The sequence below is a fragment of the Physeter macrocephalus genome, chromosome 18, assembly GCF_002837175.3.
Source record: "Physeter macrocephalus isolate SW-GA chromosome 18, ASM283717v5, whole genome shotgun sequence".
In the NCBI taxonomy this organism is placed as follows: Eukaryota; Metazoa; Chordata; class Mammalia; order Artiodactyla; family Physeteridae; genus Physeter; species Physeter macrocephalus.
In genome coordinates, this window is record NC_041231.1 from 39,071,788 (window position 1) to 39,098,229 (window position 26,442).

At 41.8% G+C, this 26,442-nt stretch overlaps 1 protein-coding gene across 1 annotated transcript in view; it reads right to left on the reverse strand.

Moving 5' to 3' along the window:
• Positions 1–26,442, reverse strand: part of CACNA2D3 (calcium voltage-gated channel auxiliary subunit alpha2delta 3) — a 798,772-nt gene that overhangs the window by 427,145 nt on the left and 345,185 nt on the right. The window contains exon 8 of the mRNA XM_055079897.1: positions 879–1,010. Coding sequence (XP_054935872.1) covers positions 879–1,010 — 132 coding nt within the window. The remainder of the gene's footprint in view (positions 1–878; positions 1,011–26,442) is intronic.

Below are 26,442 nucleotides of genomic sequence, written 5' to 3' on the forward strand. Positions count from 1 at the left end.
CTGAAGGCAGAGGCTGGCAGTCTCTGTGCCTCAAAGTGGGAAGACATCAGGTGCCTAGCCTTACTTAATGAAAACATAAAAGACTCCACTTAATTGCTCCAAGATTATGCAGGGCGTTTTTTTCCTTCTTTTAGGTTGAGCTTTTTAATTTCTACAGCTGTGATGTTGGCACAATTGCAGCCTCGAGTCCTGTTTTCACAACTTGTAAGCAAAATTAAAACTTCCTTTTTTAATTACAATTCAAACCAAGCCAGAATGAAATTCCTGTTGCAAAGCAGAGGCCTGGGAAGACCCTAGAAGGAACACTTGTTCCAAAGTCATGATGGACAAACTCTGACAGACACATTCATTTGAGGGTGCTCTTGGTGGCACTGATGTCAGTAGTGCTCTGGCCATTTCAACCTCTCCCTCCAGGAGCAGTCAGCTTTAGAGTAGGGAAACCTAAGCTCAAATGTTTCCATTTCTTATATTTTTCAGTCAGAATTTAACTCAGCCGATTATGGATTGCTCCTTTCCCTGGTAATAAATAACAACAATAATAGTAATAGTAGTAATAGTAATAAAAGCAATCTCTTGTCCAGAAAGATGAAATATGATACGTTTCACACTCCAATCCCCTCACTTTAGGTGGCAGCTCTATGAATAACTCTATTGAGGAAGAGGCTGAAACCACACGTAGATCCAAATGTGAGTGTGCACACGTATGCAGATGCCACACTGCATTCCTGTCCTGTACCCTGACAACAGATTTAATTGATTTGAACTTAATCTTTCATTTTCTTCTAAGGGAAGGGAAAAAATTGTTAACCCTGAACCCTAAAGGAAAATATCACAGGATCAGTAACTTGAATCATAATTCTCAATGCAGGGATACTCACCCGGATACTGCCTAAAAAAGCCCTTTGCACTTCCAAAGTACTGCCATATGAGACTCGGGTCACGATCAAAGTTATCTACAAAAACTTTGTTTAGGGATTCGGACCAATAAACCCCATTGACAATTGCTGGATCTGGGGAAAAAAGGTGGGGGGAGAGAAGAGGAATGTTACAAACCAAAGTGAAACAGAACCCCAGCTGGCATCCCACGTAGCTGGCAGATATCACCATGGGGCCCATCCTGCAGGAAGCTGTGAAGAAAGTTATAGCTCCCGAAATGTTTAGCTCCTGGGAATTCTAGCTTTACGTACATTAGAGCTTCCCCATCTTGCCTGAGCCCTCTAAGCCACCCAGGAGCCTCTACTGATGACTCCTTACTTGAAAGGCACATCCCTTTTTGGGTAACTTTCCATCTGGCTGAGCAAATAGTTCAGAAAAAGCAAAGAGAGACCTTCCTAGCATTCTGTTCCACTTTTCGGCTCCTGAGTCAGAACTCAGCATTGAAAACAGGAAAAATGTGTTTTCTGTCACTGCAGTCACCTCAGCCAATGCAGCCCTGTTCCAATTCTCTCCACCTCTAACTTAAAAGTCTGCTTTAAAAATAAATAAATAAGTAAATTGGAATTACATAACTAAATCTCTCTACCTCTTTTGTTCAGCAGATCATGAGCTCCATAAGGGCAGGAACAATCTTGCTTTGATCTCCTGCTGCACACCTTTGACCAGCACGTGGCAGAAACTCCAAAAATGTATGGATGGATAAATAGATGAATGGATGATTGGATGATGGATGGATGGATGGATTGATGAATAAAAGGCTGTTCTCCAATTCCAGACAACTATCTACTCTTCTGTCCTGTCATCCCATAAGCAAATGTCTTTTCCTCACCCTTGGGAGCCCAAAGATAACCCCTAGTCTTTTGTCCACAGATGAGAATTAAGAGTGAAGACAAAGACAGAAAATATATATTTCTTGCATACTGATCAAAGCATGGTGGATCACTGAGGATACTCTTTAACTGTCCACTTTTTTTTAACCTTGGAAGATCCTGTTTCAAAATAATGCAACACTCAGCAAAATTTTGTTGCAAGAGTATAGATAATTGTCCAGTCCCAGTATGATGAGGGTAAGGATGACAATAGGATGAGCATGTTAACAATTAGGAAGAGGAGGAGGAGGAGGAACCTTTGTTGAGTCCTTCCTGCAAGGCAAGCACTGTGCTCATCTTCACTCCTGTCACCCCCACCACAGCCCTCCATAGCAGGGCCACTGTTGTTCTCCATGCTATACAAGTGGAAACGGAGCACCAGGAGGTCAGGCTCTTTCCTAAAACACCCAACTAGCAAATGGCAAAGCTCTTATCTGTGATTTCCTTATTTGTAAAATGGGGATAATTATACCCAATTATTTGGCCTGTTTGGAAGGTAAAACACATTGACAGAAAGGGACTAATGGCCATAGGCTTTCACAAAGTCATCAGTGGAGCTAGTCCATTCCCCTGGAGTCCAGCACCCTCCCCAGAAGTCCCTGTGGAACTGTGAATCACAGTAACTCCACTGTGGCGTCCTCATTCCAAAGATCCCTCCATACTACGCAGACAGGGGGTATGGGGACAGATTCCATCAGTCCAGCCTGTAAGCTGCACAGCAAGCCAACGTAAAAAGTAACTCTAGAAATGCTTATGTAAATTAGGTACACTGCAAGGAAACTCACTGTTGGCACTGTGCTAGCCACTCCTCCTCCCCAGCTGCCTGCCCTTTGCCAGCTGGCTGCCCACAAGATGTGGAGGATGAGACAGAGCCACGATATGACACCTGACCCAGTGGACAGACGTGGCGCCTTGTCTTACTGTCTTACCTCCAGCCTGTCTCATTCTTTCAGACCACTTACCCAGATTCAACAGGCAATTGGGATTCTAACTCTCATCTCAACGGCAAATGCTCTAACTCTTGTAAACTATAATAAACCACATCATAGACTGGGAGAGTGAAAATGATCAAGTCAACTTTTTCTTGTAAAGTAATTTTGAGTAAGACTATCCTCACCATCCTGGAAAATGGACTTCTTTATTGTTCCTGTCCAAGCTAGACAATAATTACTGTGACTCACTCCTTGCTACGAAAGCCACTTAAATTAATCCGCGGAGGTGCAAATACAATAATGACAGTGAAAAATCCACGGTTCTTGCCTCTTCCATCAATAACTTCAATTATAAAAACGTTCCACAATTAGAAGTGAAAATTCCGTTTCACTGGCTCTCTGTCTCGACATGTTAAGGAGTTCAACAGTTTCCAGTTAGACAATTCTTTTTTCTTGAGCATGATTTCTCTGGGGGTAGTAAAAGGCTGCCCATATCTCCAGATGGCCCTACTAACCTAAGATTGTTCCTCCCTCTGGGAACTATGAGCACCTTCAGAAATGAAAAAGAACTGTAGTGCCTGAGGATCATTTCATCCACTTCATTTGGATACTACATCTTGCTCTGAAATTTTGTCTCTTTAAGAAAAGAGGGCTTCAGTTTTCCCCGGGTATGATGAATAAGGGAAGTAGAATCACTAAAAAATATGGTCTAGTTAAAATACTCTGAGGGGTTTAATGGACTGTATTAGCTTCCTGTGGCTGCTGTAAGAAATTACCACAAATTGGGGTGGGGGTGGGGGCTTAAAATAACAGAAATTTATTCCAGAGGCCAAAAGTTCAAAATCAAGGTGTTAGCAAGATTGGTTCCTTCTGGAGTCTCTGAGGGAGAATCTGTTCCATGCCTCTGTCTTAGCTTCCGGTGGTCGCCAACAACCCTTGACGTTTCTTGCCTTATAAACACATCATTCTGATTTCTGCCTCCATCTTCACTTGGCCTCTGTGGGTCTCTGTGTCAAATCTCCCTCTCTTTTTTCTTTAAGAAAACCAGTCACTGGATTTGGGGTCCACCCTAAATTCAAGATGAGCTCATCTCAAAATCTTTAGCTTAATTACATCTGCAAAGACCCGATTTCTAAATAAGGTCACATTTGAAGGATGTACTGGAGGTTAGGACTTGGACATATCCTTTAGAGGCCACCATTCAACCCATTACATGTACTCATACTCTCTTAGTTATCCTATACAATATACCCATATTCTATGGTTGTTAATGTACTGTTTTTAAAATCTGAGTTTAATAGATGCAGGCCTTTTTCCTAGTGAAGGATGTTTAAAGGCCTTCTCCCTTTTCTTCTTTATGGGAACAATTCAGACTTTCATGTCTGCATTGTAATTTTATGAGCTTACAATTCTTCCTGACCTCTTTCAATGGGTCCTACCTGTAGTGCAACAAACTGGACTAAAATCATTTCCCTTAATGTTTAGTGTTGTGTCAATGCTCAGCCTCTCTGCTCAATAAAGTGAACTCCACGTAACATGGTCATTTTCCCAATGTTCCTGTCCACTCTGCATCAACTTATGATTCACATTGGTCAACATCAAGTCCAGGAATAGCAATTCTTCCTCCTGTTTACTCTACCTTCTGAGAGATTAAATTACCTCGAATGCCAGTCAAAAATTTATCAGATGTTCAGCTTTTAGTAAAACAGACTACTAGCAGAAGTTTAGAGAGTAAGAGTCCCACACCACCTTTCTGATCAATTTGCAATTCGTATCTGAAAAGCACTCACACATTCCTGCTCTGTCTTTATAATACATCATACAATCCATCAAAAAATCACATTTGTAGCTTCCTTTTTTATTTCCACCCAATAACTGCTCTCATCTGTGCTTTCCTCTGAAGCTTGCACTTTGCTACATAGGGGTCACCTGATGCTGCAGATGACTAACATTCTCTCTGCACACTCCCCCTTACACACATGCACACACATTTCCTTTTAGTTCTATTTCTGTGAATGAGTAGCCATCGCATTTCAGTCCCGAGTTCCATCCTCCTGTGACCTATCTGAGATGATCAGCCTCAGCAAATTAATGTATGTAGAGCACTTAGTACAGCAACTGGCACATACAAAACACTCCATACATACTGGCCATTATTTGCTCTGTGTCTTAGCAAATAAATAAGGTTCCAAGAAGACTCCCAACTTTCCTCCCTGTTCTCTGCAGCGTGCCTCTGGGCAGCACCCCAACACTGCAGTCTCCAGTCTGGAACTTGGGCTCTGGAGCTGGAATCCCAGGTTTGAGACCTCACTCAATACTTGTTAGCTAATGGCTTCGGACTTGTGACTTAACTTTCCTGTGTCCCAATGTCTCCATCTGTGGAAGGCAAATGAGAGCAGCCCTCCCTCAAAAGCTGGTGGTACAAGGCACATAGGTGCCCAGCAGCAGGAGGGCTCCACCAGGAGGGTACATCACCGGTTGCAGCTCTATGGTGAGTCCCCGACTCCCCACCCAGGGCAGTCCAGCTGTCGTAGGACCATCCAGGTAAGGTTCTACCTATGTGTCTTCCTCCCTTCCTCAAATTATCAGGGTCAGGCACTCTCGATGATTCTTCCATTTGTTCATTCGATTAATATTTATTGAGCACCTACTATCTCAGGCATTCAGCACTGAACAAGATAGATCATGAAGCTGACATTTCAGTCTGAGGAGGGGAGACAAGGGAAAAGAAATGAGAATTCCAAATAGAAATGGGTGTGATGAAGACAAGTAAAAGAGATGGTAGGCTTGAGAGTTACCCCGTGTGATTAGTTGGTGAAAGCGGAGTTACTCAAATTGGGCGGTCAAAGATGACCTCTTTGAGGAGAGCCCTGAATGCTAAGAAGGCATCAGCTCAAAACCCCCTTGGCCAGCAAAAACTTTCTAGGCAAAGAGAACAGCAAGTTCTGAAGTCTGGAGCTGGGAAGAAACCCATGTCTTAGGGAACAAAACAACAAAGCCACAAGTATTACTAGAGCCTTGTGAGCAAAGGAGAGAGTTACAGGATGGGGCTGGAGAGGTGGGAAGGCCATGGTGAGGATTTTAGCAGATCAGCAAAGTTTCCTGCCAAGTATGCATTTTCTAACAGACGTAATCTGTGCTCCACCAGTGCCAAGGCCCATCACGCTTTTATTCATGGTTCAAAAATCAAATTTCTTTTCTTCTGAAATCTATAGCCAGCATAGCCTACTTCCTTTTTCCAGGACACACCCTTCAAACAATCAGGATCTTTATGGACGCCTTAGTATTTGAGCTTCCTCTCCAGACCTCAAAGTTACCTGATACTCCCTTCATCTTTTTTCTCAATATCATTTATTCTCCAGTGAATTAGCAGCACTGTATTAATTTAAACTTGCCATTTTCTACCACAAAATATGGGTCCATTTCTAGAGAATCTGAGCATACATGAACAATTATAGGCTAATATTGAATTACAAACTACTGTTACCCAAAGGCCATTGTTTGAAGGGAAGGGACTGAATTCATATTCAACTGGGTTTTGAAGTATGGCCCTTGTAAAGAAGGTATTTATTTCCTGCCTTGAAGAAGCTGGAGGAAGGATCTTGGGCTTTCCTAAAGGTCTTTGAAGGTGTGTGTCTCCTGGATATAAAATTATACCAGCACAGGGATTACTGGGGGCACTGAGTCCACGCAGTTTTCCTCAGCCCCGCATGCTGGACCAGATTCAAGAAGAGAATGGCTGGAGAGGTTTCATGTCTCCCATTTCAGCAAGCAAATGACGTCTCTCTCGTTCATTCTAAATAGATCATAGATTAAATAATGAATACTTTTGATGCTAATTATCAAGCACTTAATATGTATTGGAAAATAGCCCTTAATGTGTGTTGAATTATAAAATAGATTTATTAGCAAAACATTTACCCTACCTCTAAACTTAGTGATGTGCTAGATATTAAATGCAGCTTGCTTTTCCCAAATCTGGAGGCATTTCCTGGCAGTCCTGGGAAGAGAGGGATGAGGAATACTCATGGCCCAGTGTTGAACCACTCTGGATGGAGCTGGGAAGCAAAGTGAGTGGGGAACACACCTACCAGTTTGGCAAAACCTAGAGGGTACCTTAGACTCTCAGCCCATTGCCTCAATGTGCTAGACTTCAGGAGCTCATTCCCCAGTGGGATTTCACATCAATGACGGAACTTGTTTGTTCAGATTTTTTGCCTTAAATATATCAACTTTAAATAGTCCTCCTCCCTTAACATATTTAAATTTTTGTGGAGGAACTTGCATTTCTTCCTCCTTGTCATTCTTTATCCCCCTGGAATAAACCATTCCCAAGTCTTTGTCAGAGATACTAAGAAAAAGAAAATTATGTGATAGAAATCAAAATAATAATGATACTGATAGCAGCAGAGACTGCCATTTCTGGCACATTTATAATGTGGCACGGACTATGCAGGACAGTTACAAACTACTCTTCCTAGCCCCATTTTACAGATGAGGAAACTGATCCTCAGAGCACTGAAGTCCGTTGCCCCAGTACATCACCTGCCCAAGGTAGAGATGAGCTAAATTGCATGTTGTGTCCAAGCTATTAGATGGAAGAAGACTGGAATGGAGGCCTCGAACTCTACTACTCACCAGATAGTAAGGGGTGGGGGGAAAAATGTGGCATGGGAGGTGTAGTCAAGGTAACACGTGGCTCAGAGAAGGCTGTTTTCCCCCAGCTGTCACAAATAAATGAAGTGGGTGGTCGCTGGAGGAGGGGGCTGGGATCAAGCTTTCTTGGGGACCCTGAGAGCATCTTCCCACCTAATGCTCCAGGCATGTGTGTGAGTTGAAGAGGATGTGGTGGATAAAGATAAGGTAGAGCCCGTCTGCAAGGGTCCCCTAACGCATCCCCTTTGGGGTCTCTGCTGCAGAGCCACAGTGAAGCTCTTTCATCACCATCAGCATTTGGATTTGGGGGCTGCTTGCAGAGGGGACATTTACAAGGCATAAAATCTTGGATAAGATACTCTAGAGTGAAGATAAGCATATCTCATGGGGCTCTGGATTCTAAAGTGGCATCTGATAAACTGTAGTTAAGCTGGTATCACTAATTTAAAACATCTCATTTGATATGTGATCTTGTCCCGTTAACTGAGTCTCCCTTGAGGTCTCTAACAAAGAGCTGAAGAATCAAGGCCTACTTCCTCCCTGAAGTTTTGCTCTGGTTAGAAAGGGAATAAAACTCACCTTGGACAGGTTCAGAGATGGGGTGAGCACAGCCACCCCTTTCCCACCAACAAGTACTAGAATAACACCAGCCTTGCAAGACCCTTGCTGCGGCTCTCTGGAACCTGGCATCCTGATTGCAAATCTGTGCTGAATTCCAAGGCAAGATGGTACACCCTGACCCAGAAGTTTCAGTAGTTTCTGCTAACCCATCATTCAGAGACTACATCTCACTGCCCAGTGCTCTAAGATGCTCTGGTCTGGCCCAGCATCCATTTTCAAATCTGCTTCTCCTCCAATTCCCAACTTACACCCACATCCCCACCTTGGACAATCTTATTGAGGCTTTTCTTTTCTTGTTTCATTTATAGTAGCTGTTCCTACTGCCATTGTACAACCCATTTAAAGGGTGTAAATCATGTCATATTTTCTAACATTCTCCAAAGCATTTAGCCCCTGTACCAGATGTAGTATGCATTTATTCATTCATTCAGAAAATACCTGCTGAATGACTACTGTGTGCCAGGCACTGTGTTAGGATTTGGGGACAAAGCAGCGGGGAAAACCAGGCAAAGACTTTAACTCAAAGGCATGTACAGTCCATTGGGGAAAGCAGAAAACCCAATAATTATCGAATTAAGTGTAAGATTGCAGTTATGATTAGTATCAGAAGGGGCAAAATACGACGTTGTGGAACATGTTCTTAAGCAAGGTCTTCCTAACACATTATTGATCAAGCTGGAATTTGAGGAATGAATAGGCATTAAAAGTGGGGCCGGGGGTGCAGGTGCAGAGTGGTCCTGGCATTGCCAACTGCAAGTTTAAATACCTGGAATTCAGAGGACAAAAAGCTTGGGTGGGAGGGATCGAGGATGAGAACTTAGCAGGACCTTGAAGACCCTGGGCTGCAGTCTGCTGGCAATCTCAGGAGCAATGGAGGCCCCTGGAGGGTTTGAAGAGAGGGCAGGTACACACTCCTGCCATTTGGAGAGCAACCAAGCAGAGGCAGGAGAGTGGGTGTGGAGGGACTGTTTAGAGGCTCCTACTGTCCTTCCAGGGGGACAGGATGGTGCCTGCACTAGGGTGGCAGGGTGGCAGAGTGAGAGGAGCCACTGGTGTAGAGAGGACAAGCTCACCGAACAAGTTTTGCACTCTGAAGGCAGGCATTTATTCCAGAGGTAGAAGCTCTCTTCTGCATCGTCCCAGCATCCAAGCAGGGCATCCTCAACAGTAGGAAGCCTGGAGGACAGTGCTTCAGAGTACTGCATCCTAGGGGAGTTCACCCAAGGGGAGCTGGCATGCTTCTTAGATGGCACACAAATGGGAAAATCTACTGATGGAAACAGGCAAGAGTTTGTCCTCCAACAGCTGGATTGTCACAGATTTGCAAATACCAATTTCTCTGTTGCAACAGTCCTCAGAATGTACATCCCAGCCAGCTGTTCTTGCAGTGTGTCCCTAATTGATAGAAGTTATTCATAAGCAGCATGAAAGAGTGGGAACCATAAGAAAAAGAAATCCTTGACCACACATTTGGGTGTTGGAAACATTCAGCAAGACTTTTTCTGGGCACTGCTATGGGCTCACACAGTGCCAGCTGCCCTACATGCCTCATTCACCGTCATACTCACAGCTCCTGGGAAGGCGCATACTATTTCTGAAGGGTGGGAGAACCGAGGTCCTGTTGGGGAAAAGCTACATAGCCTGAGATAGGCTAGGCTGTCCTTCGCCTAAAGTGAAAGTGTCCCTCAGAAGAGGCAGTGCAGGGGGTATGGGGAGAGGGTGGGGTGGGGCTCAGAGACCCTTAGTCCCAGGCCTCTGTCTTAAACACACACACACACACACACACACACACACACACACACACACACACACACACACACTCCACTCAAAGTAAAGCCAAATAAACGTACCCATTCAGTCAACAAGCATTTAAAATTACCTAGGGTATTTGAAGGCTTGTCCTGTGTTCCATGGTGGGGGGCGTGTGGGAAGCGCACAAAGAAACAATCTGGAGAAAACTGATGTTATGACAAGTCACACACACAAAAAGACAACTCCCAGCTAGAGTACAGAACCTATAGCTGTCATTATTTGGTAAGAACCCATTCCTGATATTCACTCAGAAAGTCTCCTCTCATTCCAAGCTTTCAGAAGAGAGAAAGGAATTTAATCATTCCTCCCTTCCATCTTGTGGCTCCCAGTAAAATATGATTTTGTGAGCTTGCCATCTGCACTGATGCTATCAGCTTTTTATTGATATTTAATATAAACACAGCCTCGAGGCTAGCAGGTACCCTGACAGGGTCTGAAATATAATTGCTAGGGAACTGTACAAACGCATGTAGCAATTAAGGAGCTGTCAGGGATACTGCCGGTATGAAGACACAGAACTGTGGCTGGACAAAGGAAGGACCTGAATCGGAGGCCGAGGGAGCAGAGGGCTGCAGAGGAAACAGGGTAGCATATCACCAAGCAGTGGGCCCAGAAACCACAGACAGGGAGATAAGTGGATTGTGGACATTCAAAAAGGGAAACAGAGCTAAGTGTAACTTCGCTGTTTGTTTTTAACACCCAAAGGCAGAGAGCTGACTCTCCTGCATTTGCTCTGAGATTTACATGGAGAGACGACATGCAGCCTTCAGTCTGGCTTCTGAGAGAGGCCCGGGTTGGGGCACGGAAGGGAATTAGTATTCTGCACTGCTTTTAAGAGATGTCACAGGGTACCAGCCTGAAAAATTGGCTTGTGGGTAGGAAAGATGGGGTGGATATGGATGAAAGGTGAGGTCTGAGTGAGGAAGAAGGAAATATGAGCCAGCTGGAAGAAGAGGCACAGCAGAAGGAAGATTTGAGCTGAGCCTTGAGGAGGACCACAGAACTCTGATCTGCGTTTCAGTGCAAGTCCTGCCCACATCTACACTGTCATCGATTTAACAGGCCACTCAATGGTGGCAGGATGGGTACGGTCACGGTGATGGACGTGTAGACACGTTCTCCTCTTTGTACCAGGATCTCATCATCCTTTGAGAGGCTGGAAGCCTTGGTCTTTGTAAGTGGGTGCAGTGGGGTGAGGAAAGGCAATTGTCTAGCGAATGGCCTGGGTTTGGGGATCAGAATGACCAGGTATAGTAATGGGTCTTTTATGCCTTAATTTACTTTTAAATTCCCAGAAGAGAAGCACCCTTTTCCAAATTTGGAAGGCTGTTGCCAGATATCTGAGCTACAAGTAGCCATTGAAATAGCAGAATAAAATTTTAATCTCTTATTTCTTGAACCATGGATGGAAAGGGGCTTATGCCCTGCCCTCACTCTCTTCTCAAAACACACACACACACACACACACACACACACACACACACACACACACACACACACACACACACCACATGCCATCCTAGGTAAGTGCTTTCAGGTAGAACACAAAGGAACTTTTAAAGACTTTAGCCTTTGTGTACTTCATTATGTTAGAGTAATTTTAAGCAACACATCAAACCCATGGGTATGCAGATTATTGCTCAGAACGAGGCTAAATTTATTTAGGTGAAAATAAACAGTGAGTCAGTTTAAAGAAAAGCATCAAGTAATCAAACAGGCATTGGGCAGAAACAGATGAAGACATGAGTGTGGCCCATGAATGACTGGGGCTGGGGAAATGTAGCTCCAGTGGCTCAAAGCTGCCATGCTCATCTCATCACCTCTTCCCAGTTTCCTGCCTAAGTAACTCACATCTCAACCTTAACAGCATCTACACCAGGGTGTAGGATTGCAGGTGAAATGTGAACACATTCCTTGTATAAAGAAAACTGTGGTTTTTCTTTAATAAAATATAAATGATATATCCTCTATGTCTTCCAGCTCTGAAACTGACAAACTCCTGAAGGCATGCAAGCCCCAAGAATAAGAAAATGTAGTTGTGGTCACATAACCAAGGGCATTTCTAGCTTGACACCACTAGAAACATGTAAACAGGAGTCAGAAGTAGGCCTGAGAAAGGGCAGAAAGACGCTCTAAGAAGCAGACAATGTTCTCTGCAAATAAGCTGCAGGGAAGATCCACCCCCTCACGGAGCTCTGTGGAGGAAGCCAATTTCACGCCAAGGTGGTTTTGATGGATATGGCACCATGGGACTGGGTTCACATGGCTAGAACATTATAGGAATTTGCTTTTGATGCTCATTTTCATGCAAAGATCCTCTGGTTGTAAGCTCTCCCCACCCCCAGCCCAACTGTACCACGAGAAGTCCAAACTGATCCCAAAGAGCATGATATCCACTAGGAATAATACCAGCTTCCAATAATGTTGGCCAAGAATTATTAACAAGGATGTTCCAGCCATCTTTCCACCAGACCTCATTCACCCCACAAATGCTTATATCAACAATTTTTTTGGTCTGTTGAACAACAGCAGTTGGGCCCAATTAATTGAGACCAAATGACTGAGTTTACGGACCTTCAGCGGCTAACGCACACTAGATCCTGAGTGGCAAGGATGGGTATTTGATGGTCCCCTCTCCTTGTCACATAAGCTCGTGAAAAATCAAAGGCTGTAGGTTTAATTCTATTCCATGATTTGTAACTAGATGAGCATATAATTTATCAACCAAACTGGATCACTTTTGAGGGGGGTATTTTTATTAATACATAGAGATAATTAGTGTAAGTAGGTATATTGTTGGCAGAACAGAATGGACGGACACTCCATTTATAACTCACCCCATTCCACAGGGAATGGAACCAAATGACTGTGTGTGTGTGTGTGTGTGTGTGTGTGTGTGTGAGAGAGAGAGAGAGAGAGAGAGAGAGAGAGAGATCTCTGATGTGATCACGATGTGTATAACCAAAAAGAATTAGAGCAAGGAATCATTTTTATAATAATACATAACACCTTCTTTTAACACACTTAGCCAATCATTGTATGTAAGGCCATGGCCTTTTGAGTACTGGGGGCAGTTGGCTAGCTATGGACATTCAGCATGCTCCAGACATCAGCCAAAGTGTTTTATTGATGGGAGAAGAAATGGAAAACATTAATTAATCCACTAAATTGCTTAACTGGATGCTACTTAAGACTGTTGCTACTGTAATTATGTCAATACACCCTCTACTTCTTCAAGCTGAGAATCTTTCCAATTTAAGGAACCAAAGAGCCAAATTAAAATATCTTTAAAAATACTTGCCCATAGAACTAAAAAGATTAGGAGTAGAAACGGCTTCAAGGGTAGGTTGGTCCAGAGATTGCCAATGGTTTCACCAAGGCTGTGGTTTCTGTCTTTCTATTCTGTATTCAACCGAGCTGGCTCCATCCTCAGACCCTTCCTCTCACGCATCCCGGCCTTTCACCCTACAACCCTTGCCCCAGCATCTCCAATATTTCCCCTTATGGGGCCACAGAATTGCTGCAGCACTTACAGTCATCAAACTTTTTCCCACCATACTCACAGGTAGAATGTGAGATCTTCAGATGTCTCCTTACTTTTATTGACTTTGAACATTGTACACCCATCCCTGAGCTAACCAAAACAAGAGTGGAATGAGGCATGCTGACTGATTGGCTTAAACATGCTAAGTCTTGGGTCTGATTTCAAGCCCAGCAGCCATGAAAGATGGGTTTCTGAAAGAAATTCAGAGTGGCACTGGCGGGAAGAGGAAAGAGAGGGTGCCAAACCAGAAACATCTCCTCCAAGTTTCCAATATGGTCACAAACACCCAAAGAGTCATCTCAGAGGCCACAAAACCCATGTGACTCGGGATTTCACCAAGCACTAATTCCGCTAAATAATTTAAATCTGGCAGGATCATTTTCCAAGTGAAGCATTTCCATACCACACCGGTGTACAAGAAGTCTGTTCAGTGTTCTAAAAGTGCATGGCAGAGAGAAGAAAGTTTAATGCAAAAGATAGATCTCTTGGGATGCAAAGCAAAAAATTCAAAGAAGAGAGAAAGAAGTGCTTTGCGGGAAATAATGCTGCAAGTTCAGAAGATTACATGCTACAAATAACAATGAAAAAGAAAAAAAATGTTATTGCTACTAAAATAAAACCAACAAGGCCATACATATTTAACAGGAACTTCACCAAGTGAGAAGCCAGCTGCTACGAAAATGATGTATGACAAGGACGGGACTGCAGAAATGGAAGCTGATCTCCAAAACTTTCAAGGACAGAGCTACTTAGAGATTTTAGCTGGAATAGTTTTAATAAGAGCATGCTTTTAAGTCAAGGCTTGACAAAACTTTTCTTAAAAATTTTAGTAGTCCAAACTTTATTATTTTCTTATTTGTGGAAACATTTATTCAGAAAGGTCTTCTAGCAATAAAGATGCTAAAACTTTTATATAGTGATGGTGGTTTATTTAATCGGTTTGATTAAACAGTTTCAAACATATTTTAAATGACCAGAAGTAGAGTAAATCAAAACTCCAGTAACATTTCAGAGTCCTAACACATTTGATGACTAATTTTATTTCAGCAGTTAACTATAAAGAAGACAAGCCATCTATGCAGATACTATCGAATTCAGCTTTCTTATTTAATCTGCCATGATTTCATCCCTTGGTCTGTTTGATTTTTTTTAAATAGCTTGGTTCTATTTTGTATGTGAATTAAAGGGTATGTAAATTTAAAGTTGCTGCTATTTCAATAGCATTTACATGATTAGAATATAACGAAGTGTGTGTGTAAGAACTGAAAGCTATGTTACTCATGGAATGTCCCAAAGCAAGGACCATCCATGATGCCAAGTCAAAGTTTACAAGGTCAAGATAAAAAAGGCTAGCTTGGTCACTGTGAGGTCAGGAGATGGGTGGACTCCACAGCAAGAACAAGAAAAGATGTGAAGAGAGGATAATAAAGTTTGTTTCAGAACTATTGTTCATCATCAAAGGTAGAATTGTTTAAGAGAACACATGTTACTTAAAACAAATATTTAATTTAATTTAAAGTTGTTCAATATTTGTTCTCTAAAACATATTATGTATTTACCATGTATATATGCAAATCTTTTCTCTTACAATTGAATTAGGATAAGACATAGTTAATTAGCATATGGGATCAGTACAAATTTATAGCAGAAGGTCAATCCAATCCTTCTGAGTAACACAGTCTATTTAAGAAGAAAAGGAAAGAGAAGAAGGACAAGAAAAACTGGGCCTTTTCGTCTTAAAAGTAGTGGACTACAGTGCACTTAGGGGTACAAAAAAATTAATAACTTTCTGAGTCCTTAACTTTCTCCAGCCATCGTCTTTAAAGCAAGGGGGGAAAAAGGTTCAAATGCTTAAAATCTCTCCAAAACTATTAGCAAAAACAATATGGAAATACATAACAGATGCACAAAGGCGTCTTGGGATGAATATATTATGGACCCACAACTGCAAATTCTAAAATCTACTTAATTGTGCCAAAGCGAAACATACGAAAGACCTTTTGATAAACAAAATGCAGACAGTGTTTCAAAAAAAAAAAAAATTCAGACTCTGACTAGACCACCAAAACAGGCTCTGCTGTCATGCTGGCCACCTTTGAGAACAGTAACATAGCTCAAGCCTTGGTCCTACATGGTGAGAGAGTGGAATAATAAATGAATTCTGCAAGAAGATTCCACTTGGGGCTTTTTATCTTAGACCAAACATAGAGCTCTTTTCTGGAGGGAGAGAGTGGAAATCACCCTCTAAAAATAGTCTTATTCTTTCCCTTAAAAAATAACTTCTCATAATTAACAAAAATATCTTCAATATTTGAAAAAATCAAATGATCAGGGAGAAAATTTAAACCACCCTAATCCTGTTGATAACCACTGTTTACATCCTGATGTTAGAGCCATCTATTCCCTTCTCCATACATTTTGTTTGTATAAAATGGAATTGTGCAGTATGCACTCCTTTACAACTTAAACCCTTCCTTTTTGTTCCATTTATCAATTTCCCAAGACATATACATCACCCTCATCTGTAACAGCAATACAGCATTCCGTTGAAAATGGGGAGACGTAAAGGAGTCTGTTTTCATGAGTGACATTTTCAGTACTCAGAGTATTTGGAGGGATTTGCTTTAAAATAAATGAATATAACTTCCTCACAAGTGTAAGGAGAAAAGTGTTGGTGAACAGAGAAACAAAGCCTGTGTTTTCACTACAGAAATGTATACACATTAGCCAGTTCACCAGCTCGCCGTTCTTGGCATGCACAAATGATCCTCCCAAACCTTTCTCTCTCATCTTTCTCCTATAAACAAACAGTACCTCTGTTTCAAATTTTCATTATGAAATACTTTCAGACTTCAAAACATTTGCAAAAATTGTAAAAAAAAAAAAAAGAATCCCATATACCCTTCACCCAGCTTCCCCAAATGTTAACCTCTTACTTAACCACAGTCCAATAATCAAAACCACACCTCATACAATACTAGCACCTAATCTACAAATCTTATTCAAATTTCATCCACAGGCCCAGATCCACTCCAGAACCACACATTACAACAGTTGTCCTGTCTCTTTAGTCTCCTCTAAATCAAGACTGTTCCTCAGCCTTTCTCTGTTTTTCACGACCTGGATGCCTTCATCTCCCCCTGCAGTCCTATATGAAACTGTCTACTGGGACTCAGAGGAACCCTGGCTGGTGTGTTGGGCTGCCATAACAAACTCCTCCAACTGGGTGGCTTAACACAACAGAAATCTCTTCTCTCACACTTCTGGGGGTCAGAAGTCTAAAATCAAGGTGTCAGCAAGGCTTGTTTCTTTTGGAGGCTCCAAGGGAGAAATTGCCTCTCTTCTACCTTCTGTTGGTTGTTGGCAATCCCTGACATTCCTTGGCTTGTCTAAGCATAACTCCAGTCTCTACCTCGATATTTACACGGCCCTCCTCTGTCTCTGTGTGCCTTCCTCTCTTCTTAAGGACACTACTGGTCATTGGATTTAGGGCCCACCCCAAAATCCAGTACAATCTCATCTCCAGATCCTTAACTGAATTTTTGAGGGGAACATCATTCAACCCACTAAAATGTTCTTCAATTCAGTTGTTTTAAAACGTATGTTTTTGGACAATGACTAGGTTAGGAGTCCTGTTAGATAATTTTTCATCTTTTTATGAGACAGCATGAGTAGGTGAAAAGGATCATTTAACTTCTTTTTTTTTTTTTTTGGCGGGGGGAGACACACCACACACCTTGCAGGATCTCAATACCCTGACCAGGGATTGAACCCGGGTCACGGCAGTGAAAGCCCAGAATCCTAACCACTAGGCAACCAGGGAACTGCCAGGATCATTTAATTTCTTAAAATAGCATTGAACAAACTCAAAACACCCTTGGTATCTTAGGGGAGATAACAGCAAGTTATATTTGGTCTTACCTTTGGTATTTCAATTATAGATAAAACTCAGCAGCAGCTTCACAGTTCACTACTGTTTGTTACGCTAGGTGAAAATGTACCTGTAAACAGTCTGTTGACTAGGGGAGAAATGCAAACACTTCTGCTTATGAAGGCACCGGGAGCCTGAAGCTGCTACTAAATTGGATGTTCTTGTATGAGGTCATTATTTCCAAGAACTGCCAACCCAAAATCCAGTACAATCTCATCTCCAGATCCTTAACTGATAATATCTGCAAATACCCCATTTCCAAATGAAGTCATAGTCTGAGGTTCCAAATGGATATGATTTTTTTTTTTTTTTTTTTTTTTTTTGCGGTACACGGGCCTCTCACTCTTGTGGCCTCTCCCGTTGCAGAGCACAGGCTCCGGACGCGCAGGCTCAGCGGCCATGGCTCACGGGCCTAACCGCTCCGCAGCATGTGGGATCTTCCCGGACCGGGGCGCGAACCCATGTCCCCTGCATCGGCAGGCGGACTCTCAACCACTGCGCCACCAGGGAAGCCCTGGACATGAATTTTTGAGGGGAACATCATTCAACCCACTAAAATGTTCTTCAATTCAGTTGTTTTAAAACGTATGTTTTTGGACAATGACTAGGTTAGGAGTCCTGTTAGATAATTTTTCATCTTTTTATGAGACAGCATGAGTAGGTGAAAAGGATCATTTAACTTCTTTTTTTTTTTTTTTGGCGGGGGGAGACACACCACACACCTTGCAGGATCTCAATACCCTGACCAGGGATTGAACCCGGGTCACGGCAGTGAAAGCCCAGAATCCTAACCACTAGGCAACCAGGGAACTGCCAGGATCATTTAATTTCTTAAAATAGCATTGAACAAACTCAAAACACCCTTGGTATCTTAGGGGAGATAACAGCAAGTTATATTTGGTCTTACCTTTGGTATTTCAATTATAGATAAAACTCAGCAGCAGCTTCACAGTTCACTACTGTTTGTTACGCTAGGTGAAAATGTACCTGTAAACAGTCTGTTGACTAGGGGAGAAATGCAAACACTTCTGCTTATGAAGGCACCGGGAGCCTGAAGCTGCTACTAAATTGGATGTTCTTGTATGAGGTCATTATTTCCAAGAACTGCCAAGACTCCAGCCCTGCCTCACAAGCCAAGTGAAAAGGACAACTGGGACAATCACCATGTTCAATAGCCCAGCCGCCACTTGATTAGGGACAGAGATGAGGTTCACTTGCAGAATTTGTGCGCTGCAGAAATTCACCAGGGGAGAGACAGCAGCTTGTCCTTTCCAAGATGACTGCAAATTGAGTCAGTGGTAATTTCACTGTTAACCAAAGGGTTTCCAGGCTCACCTCTTTTTCTACTTCTGAGTTACATTGATGAGGGTTCATCTCTTCCATCCCAGCAGCAGAGCTGGCTCCCGGCAGGTTGTCATGCCTGGTCCTGAGATGCCCGGTCACAAACTGGTGAACTCTGAGAATGTTCGCTAACACATCTCATCTCATCTCATCAGTCTCACAGTTTAATGTATTTCTTTCTTCACAATTTACTTAAACAAAAGGAGGAGACCCCTCATGCTCACACTCTGTGAGCTGCCTGCTCCAGCCTCGAGTTTACCAATTTCAAAACTTTGGAAAGAGAACTAAATATCCAAAGCATGCACACACGTTTAACCCATGTAAGCACCATCCTACATGTGTGTCCGTGTGGAAGTTAACTTGGATTGAGACGTCTTTGGTCAGGGAAGGCAAAGAAAAGGAAGGCAAAGAGATGCCAGTTTTCAGACGGAAACAAGGTGCAAACCACACAAATACCCAAGTAGCAAAAGAAACCATTCCACATGCACTCACATCATACACACACACACACACACACACACACACACACACACACACAATATACAACATAAGCAGTACTGATGGCCCTGGAAAATGCACCATAAACTGTTCACTAGGCTTTATTTGAAAAGGAATTAACACAGGAAAAGAGAAAGATGAATTCAATTTTACAAACACATCTCCCTAAAAATAATGACACTGGCCACGTATATGCTCTTTCCACTTGCCGAATAAACACTATTCATGCTTTGGGTCACTTATTCCTCTGTGATATAGGTCCTCTGTGCCCATTCACAAATGAGGAGCCTGGGGCACTAGAGACCTTAAGTAATATGCCCAAGCGACACCTTTAAAAGATAGTGGGCCATGAACAAAGTCAGCAGTAGTGAGCACTCAGGATGTAGCAGGAACTCCTCTAAGACATCTACTTATAGTAAGAGATTTGATCCTCAGAACAGCTCTAGGGTGGGTGCTAGTGTAATTCGCATTTTACAGATGGGGAAACTGAGCTTAAGTTGCGAGTAACAAGCCCAAGTTCGCACTGTTAGTAGCAGAGCCACAAGGTACGTCTTCTAGACCACATTTTATTGACACAAACCAATCCTAAAAGAGAGTAGGTAAATTATTGGGGTCACATTTCCAAAAGTTCAAAATTTAAAAAGTCATACAGGCAGAACGTGGGCCCTTCAGGTCCCATGGCACAAATAAAGGGCCAGCTTTAAGAGAGGTGGGCGCCTGGGATCTCGTACACACATTGGTGTGCCTTGAACAGAACCAGATTGAGGACCCCGAGAATCCTGTGCATCTTTGTATGATGGCCAAGGGGAATGAAAACAAAACAGTGCAGAATGACAGCCAATTCCTCAGAACACTGGCTAAGTGTGTTAGAATAAAGCCAGTCTTCCCTAGAGGGAACAGCTATGAATGCCTAGAAACTCTCTCACTGAGGTGTGGTAGTAACAGCCCCATTCCACAGGTGACTGAGCTGATGTGCTTCCCCAGAGCTAACACTATGCAGGGCACCTGTGAACACTCAATGCATGGCAGCTGCTCTCGTAATAGTAATAATAACAATAACAGAAAAGGCTTCAGTATTCTACCAGAGTAAGAAAAAAGCAAATGAGAGAGACAGGGAAGGGTCCTTTCCAGAAATGCCCAGGGTCCTCATCTCCTCCGGTTCCCTCCCAGGGTCTCCCCTCCCACACATGTGGCGTTCTGTGCTGGCCGTCATCTTATAGCTGGCTCACAAAGCAGCAGCAAAGTGAGCCATGGAAACGAAAGTGACATCAGGACATCCGGCTACCTGTGGAGAACACACTCATTCATTACCAGTCTGCTGGCATGGCTGGTTTCTGAAGGAGTTTCAATCAGGGGAGCTTGGATGATCTATGGTGGGGTGAGTCCAAACTGTCCTTGAGATTGTCCTGCTCACTCTCTGCATATCTCACACACAAATGGAAAGTGGCCTGGCCTAACCAGATAATTTTACCAAACACACCCACATGATCTTTAAAAAAGATCTGTAGAAAATCCAGAAAGTACAGAAAGGGGCAGAGAAGAAAATAAAGCAACTCACACAAAGTCGGAAGGCTCAGGGTCATCATCTGTAACACTGGGAATTGCCCATCTCTCCCATCGGCTCCCCAACCCCACCACAGTCAGCACTGCAGTTAGTGCACGCAACATGCCAGCATCTGCTTGGCAAGTTTTTATTAGCTTTGTACTATAGGATTAGAGTAGATTTGGAAAACTGGATGTTTTTAATAATTTTTTTTTCTGCTCTATGGTAATTCAGTGGAAAGCCCACATTTTTAGATGGAATACATGAAGTACAACCATAAATACTCATGTGTAAATAGCTCTCAGCAATGAAATCTCCAAGAGAGTCTCTGTAAGTTGAAACTTCTAATTTTCCAACAAATAACTGTTTAGTCCCCTTTGCTTTGGCCATTCTGCCTGGTGGCCATTTCATCTGCTCTCCAGTCAAGAATGAGTTCAGATCTGACAATGACAAATTGATCAGCGGAGGTTCTGGTCACACCAGACATCACTCAACGTCCTGACAGGTAACCTGTCCACCTGGAAGCTTCTAGTGTTAGCTGGGCAGTGAGGCCTGATATGAATGTTGACTTGGGTCAGTTTACCAGCTCAGGACACAGTCCATTTATTTGGAAACATTCTCAAGCCTACAGAAAAGTTGCAGGAATGAAAATAGCATGAAGAATACCTGTATTCCCTTCTAGATTCTCCCACTGCTAACGCTTTATCCCATTTGCTTTAACATTTGCACACTTTCCCTAAAGAGATACATACAAAACACAACACACATACACACACATGATTTTCCTTTCCAAACCACTTGATGACAAGCAACATACGCCATGGTCCTTCTTTTCTAAGTAACTTAGAACTACGATGTTCTGAGCCTGATACGTCCGCTCATACTTACGTAGCATCTCCTTTTCGTGGTCATGACACTGAGCTCAACAGAAAACACAGCATCAGCCCATGACACAACCTGGCTATGAACCAGCACCATCAGAATGATGCAAATGTGGTCTATAAATACAGTGGAATATTATTCAGCCTTAAAAAGGAGGGAAATTATGAATTATGCTACAATGCGGATGAACCTTGAGGACATTATGCTAAGTGAAATAGTCCAGCACTAAAAGACAAATACTGTACAATTCCACCTAGATGAGGTACTTAGTGTAGTCAAAACCTTAGAAAATTTTTTTAAAAGGTGGTTGCCAGTCTTGGAGGAGGAGAGATGAGGAGTTATTGTTTCATGGGTAGAGAGTTTCAGTTTTACAAGATGAAAAGCATTGTGAAGGTGGATAGTGGTGATAGGGTTGCACAAAAATATGAATATATTTAACCACTGAGCTGTACACTTAAAACAGTTCAGATAATATACTTCATGTTATGTTTATATTTACCACAATTTTTAAAAATTAGAAAAAAAAAAGTAAGTAAGCCCTGGATTGCGTGATTCCACCAACAAGCCATGCAAGTGCTCTGAGGAGAAGATCATCAGGATATGGGAGGCTTGCAGGAACACAGCTGAGCCTGACAGGAGGCTAGGTGGCTTTGAAAGTAGATGGGATGTAGACAGAAAGAAGAAAGCATGGAGGAGCTGCCAGGAGGGGGAGGGCAATCTGCAGAGACTATGAGGAGACAATGGGTATCCTCACACAAGTGACAGAACAAGGCCACCCTGCACTGGGGGGAACACAGCAGCACGGGTAGAAAATGAGGTCAGAAAGGCAGAATGGGCACATCAGAGAGAAAAGGCACTGACAGCCTGAGGACGGACTGACAAAGGAGGCAGCTCGGGGTCTGCTAGTTCCATGCACTCTGATCACCTGTGGAAGGATTTTAAGTTTTGAACAGGAAAAGTGACAGAGACAATCAAACAAGTGGACCAAAATTCCCTTTCCTACATTTGCCAATGTTGCAAATTTCTAATATTACCTCCTTGGCCTCAAAGTCCTCTTGGACAGGGTCCCACCCCAGCAATTCAAGTTTCTCAGTGACTAGCCAACCCTTCTGCCTGCATCTGAATGATGACTTCTGACATTCCCACTTTCGACTTCACAGAAATGCACTTAACTTTGCTTCTCTTGAGCTCTGTGGAACAGCAAGCGATGCTCTCCCCCTCTAAATGACATTTCCAGAGGCTGGCTCTCACTGCCATGCTCAGAGACAAGCTTATTCACTCAAAGTTGATAAATGCCCACAGTAATCAAAAGTTTTGCTTGCACAGGGGGAAAAAAATCTTCTGAGGGTATAGAAGCAGCTCAAAATGAGATTGAAATGTGATGAACCACCTCCATTTTTTTTATTAAGTAGGGTTTTTCAATTTGCCATTTAAAGGGAGCTTTGAATATCCTTCTATCATACACCCCTATCAACTTCATCCAAGAGGCAGTCGGGCCAAGTACACCTGTAATTCTGAAGCACTGGAACTCCCAGTCCAAGTTTATCCCCAACGGGTATGCAGAAATGATAATCTACCACAGCAGGTATGTAAAAAACCTCTTCTGGAAGGTACAGAATGCAGAAATCAGAACCAGGCCAACTACTAGAGCATGTCACCTGTTCCCACAGCTTTTGATAATCCATCCTCGACCAGAACACAAGGCAGAGCAAACATCTTGAAAACCACTGCAGCTGCCAGCCTCTGTTCTATAGGCTTTTAAACGGCTTTAATTTTGGTATACTGAATTCTGTGCTATATAAAGCAAAAGGGGATCTATCCCCTCAGGATTACACACAGGAGCAAAGTATTCTCTGGCTGGTTAAACCTACCTGGGCCCATCTAGGCGGTGCTAGAGTACGTTTCTGAGGAATGGACCACGAAAGGACACATCTATTCTTTTCGCAGGCCAGCCAACACAGCACAATCTTCCAGGTGTCCATTTCCCACAAAGAATTTCACATTCAGGCAATATTGCATAGATTGAGTGTATCAAGGGGTTGTATGACACCGGGCAAGTTTTTCAATGTTGCTGAGCTTCATTCTTTTTTTATTTTGTGATTCAGAGGTTTTTATTCAGATTATATTCCATTATAGGTTATTACAAGATATTGAATATGATTCCCTGTGCTGTACAGTAAATCTCTGTTGCTTATCTATTTTATGTATAGTAGTTTGTATCTCTTAATCCTATACTCCTAATTTGTACCTCCCTCCCACCTTCTCCCCTTGGTAGCCATAAGTTTGTTTTCTGTGTCTGTGAGTTTGTTTCTATTTTGTATACAGATTCATTTGTATTATTTTCAGAGTCCACATAAAAGTGATATCATGCAACATTTGTCTTTCTCTGACTTAATGCACTAAATACAATATTTTCTAGGGCCATCCATGTTGCTGCAAATGGCAATATTTCATTCCTTCTCATGGCTGAGTAATATCCCATTGTGTATATACATATACATCTTAAGCCAATCGCCTGTTGATGGGTACTTGGGTTGTTTCCATGTCTTGGCTATTGTGAATAGTGTTGCTATGAACATTGGGGGACCATGTATCTTTTCGAATTAGAGTTTTCATTTTTTCCAGAAGTGGGATTGCTGGATCATATGGTAGCTCTATTTTTAGTTTTTTAAGGAACTTCCATACTGTTTTCCATAATGGCTGTATCAATTTACATTCCTACCAACAGTGTATGACGGTTCCCTTTTCTCCACACCCTCTCCGGATTCTTCACCTATAAAATGGGGATAAAAACAGAGCTGATCTTCAAAGGGTTGCTGTGAAGACTAAAGGGGATGTATATTTAAAACACTTTGCCTGACACATAGTAAGTAAATGCTTCTAAAATGTTAATATTGTATTAACTGTGTTCAACTTTCCTATTTTACTTTGAAGACACAGGAAGCCTGGTCTGGACTCTTTTTGTGAGGAGGTGAGGAAGGGAAGGAAGGACTTCTCATGATTTAAAAAATAAATAACACTAAATAAATAGGAATAGAAGAGAACTTTCTCAACTTAATAAAGGCCTTCTACAAAAAACCTACAGCTAACATCATATCTAATGGTGAAATGCTGGATGCTTTCCCTTAAAATCAGGAACAAGAAAAGAATGTCTGCTTTCACCACTTTTATTCAACACTGTAGTAAAGGTTCTAGCCAGGGTGATAAGTGAGAAAGGGAGAGAGAGAGAGGAAGAATCCAGACTATAAAGATCAAAGTAAAATTATCTCGTTGATGACGAGAGCTTGTACACAGAAAATCCTAAAAAATCCACTAAAAAAAAAAAAAACCTATTAGAACTAATAAACAACTTCAGCAATATTGCAGAATATGAGATCAGTATATAAAAATCAACTGTATTTTATATACCTGCAATAAGCAACCCAAAAATGAATTAGGAAAATAATTTCATTTACAATAGCATCAAAAATAATAAATACTTTGGAATAAATTTAACAAAGAAATGCAAAACCTATACTGTGAAAGCTACAAAACTTCATTGAAAGAAATTAAAGATCCAAATAAATGGGAAAATATCTCATGCTCATGGACTAGAAGACTTAATATTGTCAAAACTGCAATACGTTCCATGGCAATCAACAGATTTCTATAAAAATCTCAGCTGACTTCTTTGTAGAAATTGATATGCTGATTCTGAAATTCATTTAGAACTGCAAGCAACCCAGAACAGCCAAAACAATCTTGAAAAAGGACAAAGTTGGAGGACTCACATTTGCCAATTTCAAAACTTACTACAAAGCAACAGTAATCAAGACGAGCATAAGGAGGGACATTTAGATCAATGGAATAGAATTGAGAGTCCAGAAATAAACCTGTGTGTCTATGGTGAAATGATTTTTCACAAGGATACCATGACCATTCAATAGCCGAAAGAAGAGTCTTTTGAAACAAACTGTGCTGAGACAACTGGATAGTCACATGTGAAAGAATGAAGTTGGACCTTTACCACAAACCATAAAAAAAAATGAACTAAAACTGGATCAAAGACCTCAGTGTCAGAGCTAAAACTGTAAAACTCAGAAGAAAACATAAGGCTAAATCTTCATGAACTTAGATTAAGCAATGAATTCTCAGCTAGGACAACAAGGTTGTCACAAACAAAGTTTTTAACATGGACAAACTGGACTTCAACAAAATAAAATTCCTTTTGTGCTTCAAAGAACACCATCAAAAAATGAAAAGACAACCCACAGAACAGAATATTTATAAATCATATATCTGATATATAATAAATCATGTAACTTGTACCTAGAACATATGAAGAACTCTTACAACTCAATAATAATAAAAAAAAATAACACAATAAAACATGGACAAAGTATCTAAGTAGACATTTCTCTTAAGAAGATATACAAATGGCCAATAAGCACATGAAAAGATGCTTGAAATTCTTAGTCAACAAGGAAATTTACATCAAAAACAAAGTGAGCAGAATACACATTCTTCTCAAGGGCTCATGGAACATTCTCCAGGATAGATCATATCCTGGGTCACAAATCAAGCCTTGGTAAATTTAAGAAAATTGAAATCATATCAAGTACCTTTTCTAACCACAACGCTGTGAGACTAGATATCAATTACAGGAAAAAATCTGTAAGAAATACAAACACATGGAGGCTAAACAACACACTACTTAATAACCAAGAGATCAATGAAGAAATCAAAGAGGAAATCAAAAAATACCTAGAAACAAATGACAATGAAAACACAATGACCCAAAACCTATGGGATGCAGCAAAAGCAGTTCTAAGAGGCAAGTTTATAGCTATACAAGCCTACCTTAAGAAACAAGAAACATCTCAAATAAACAACCTAAC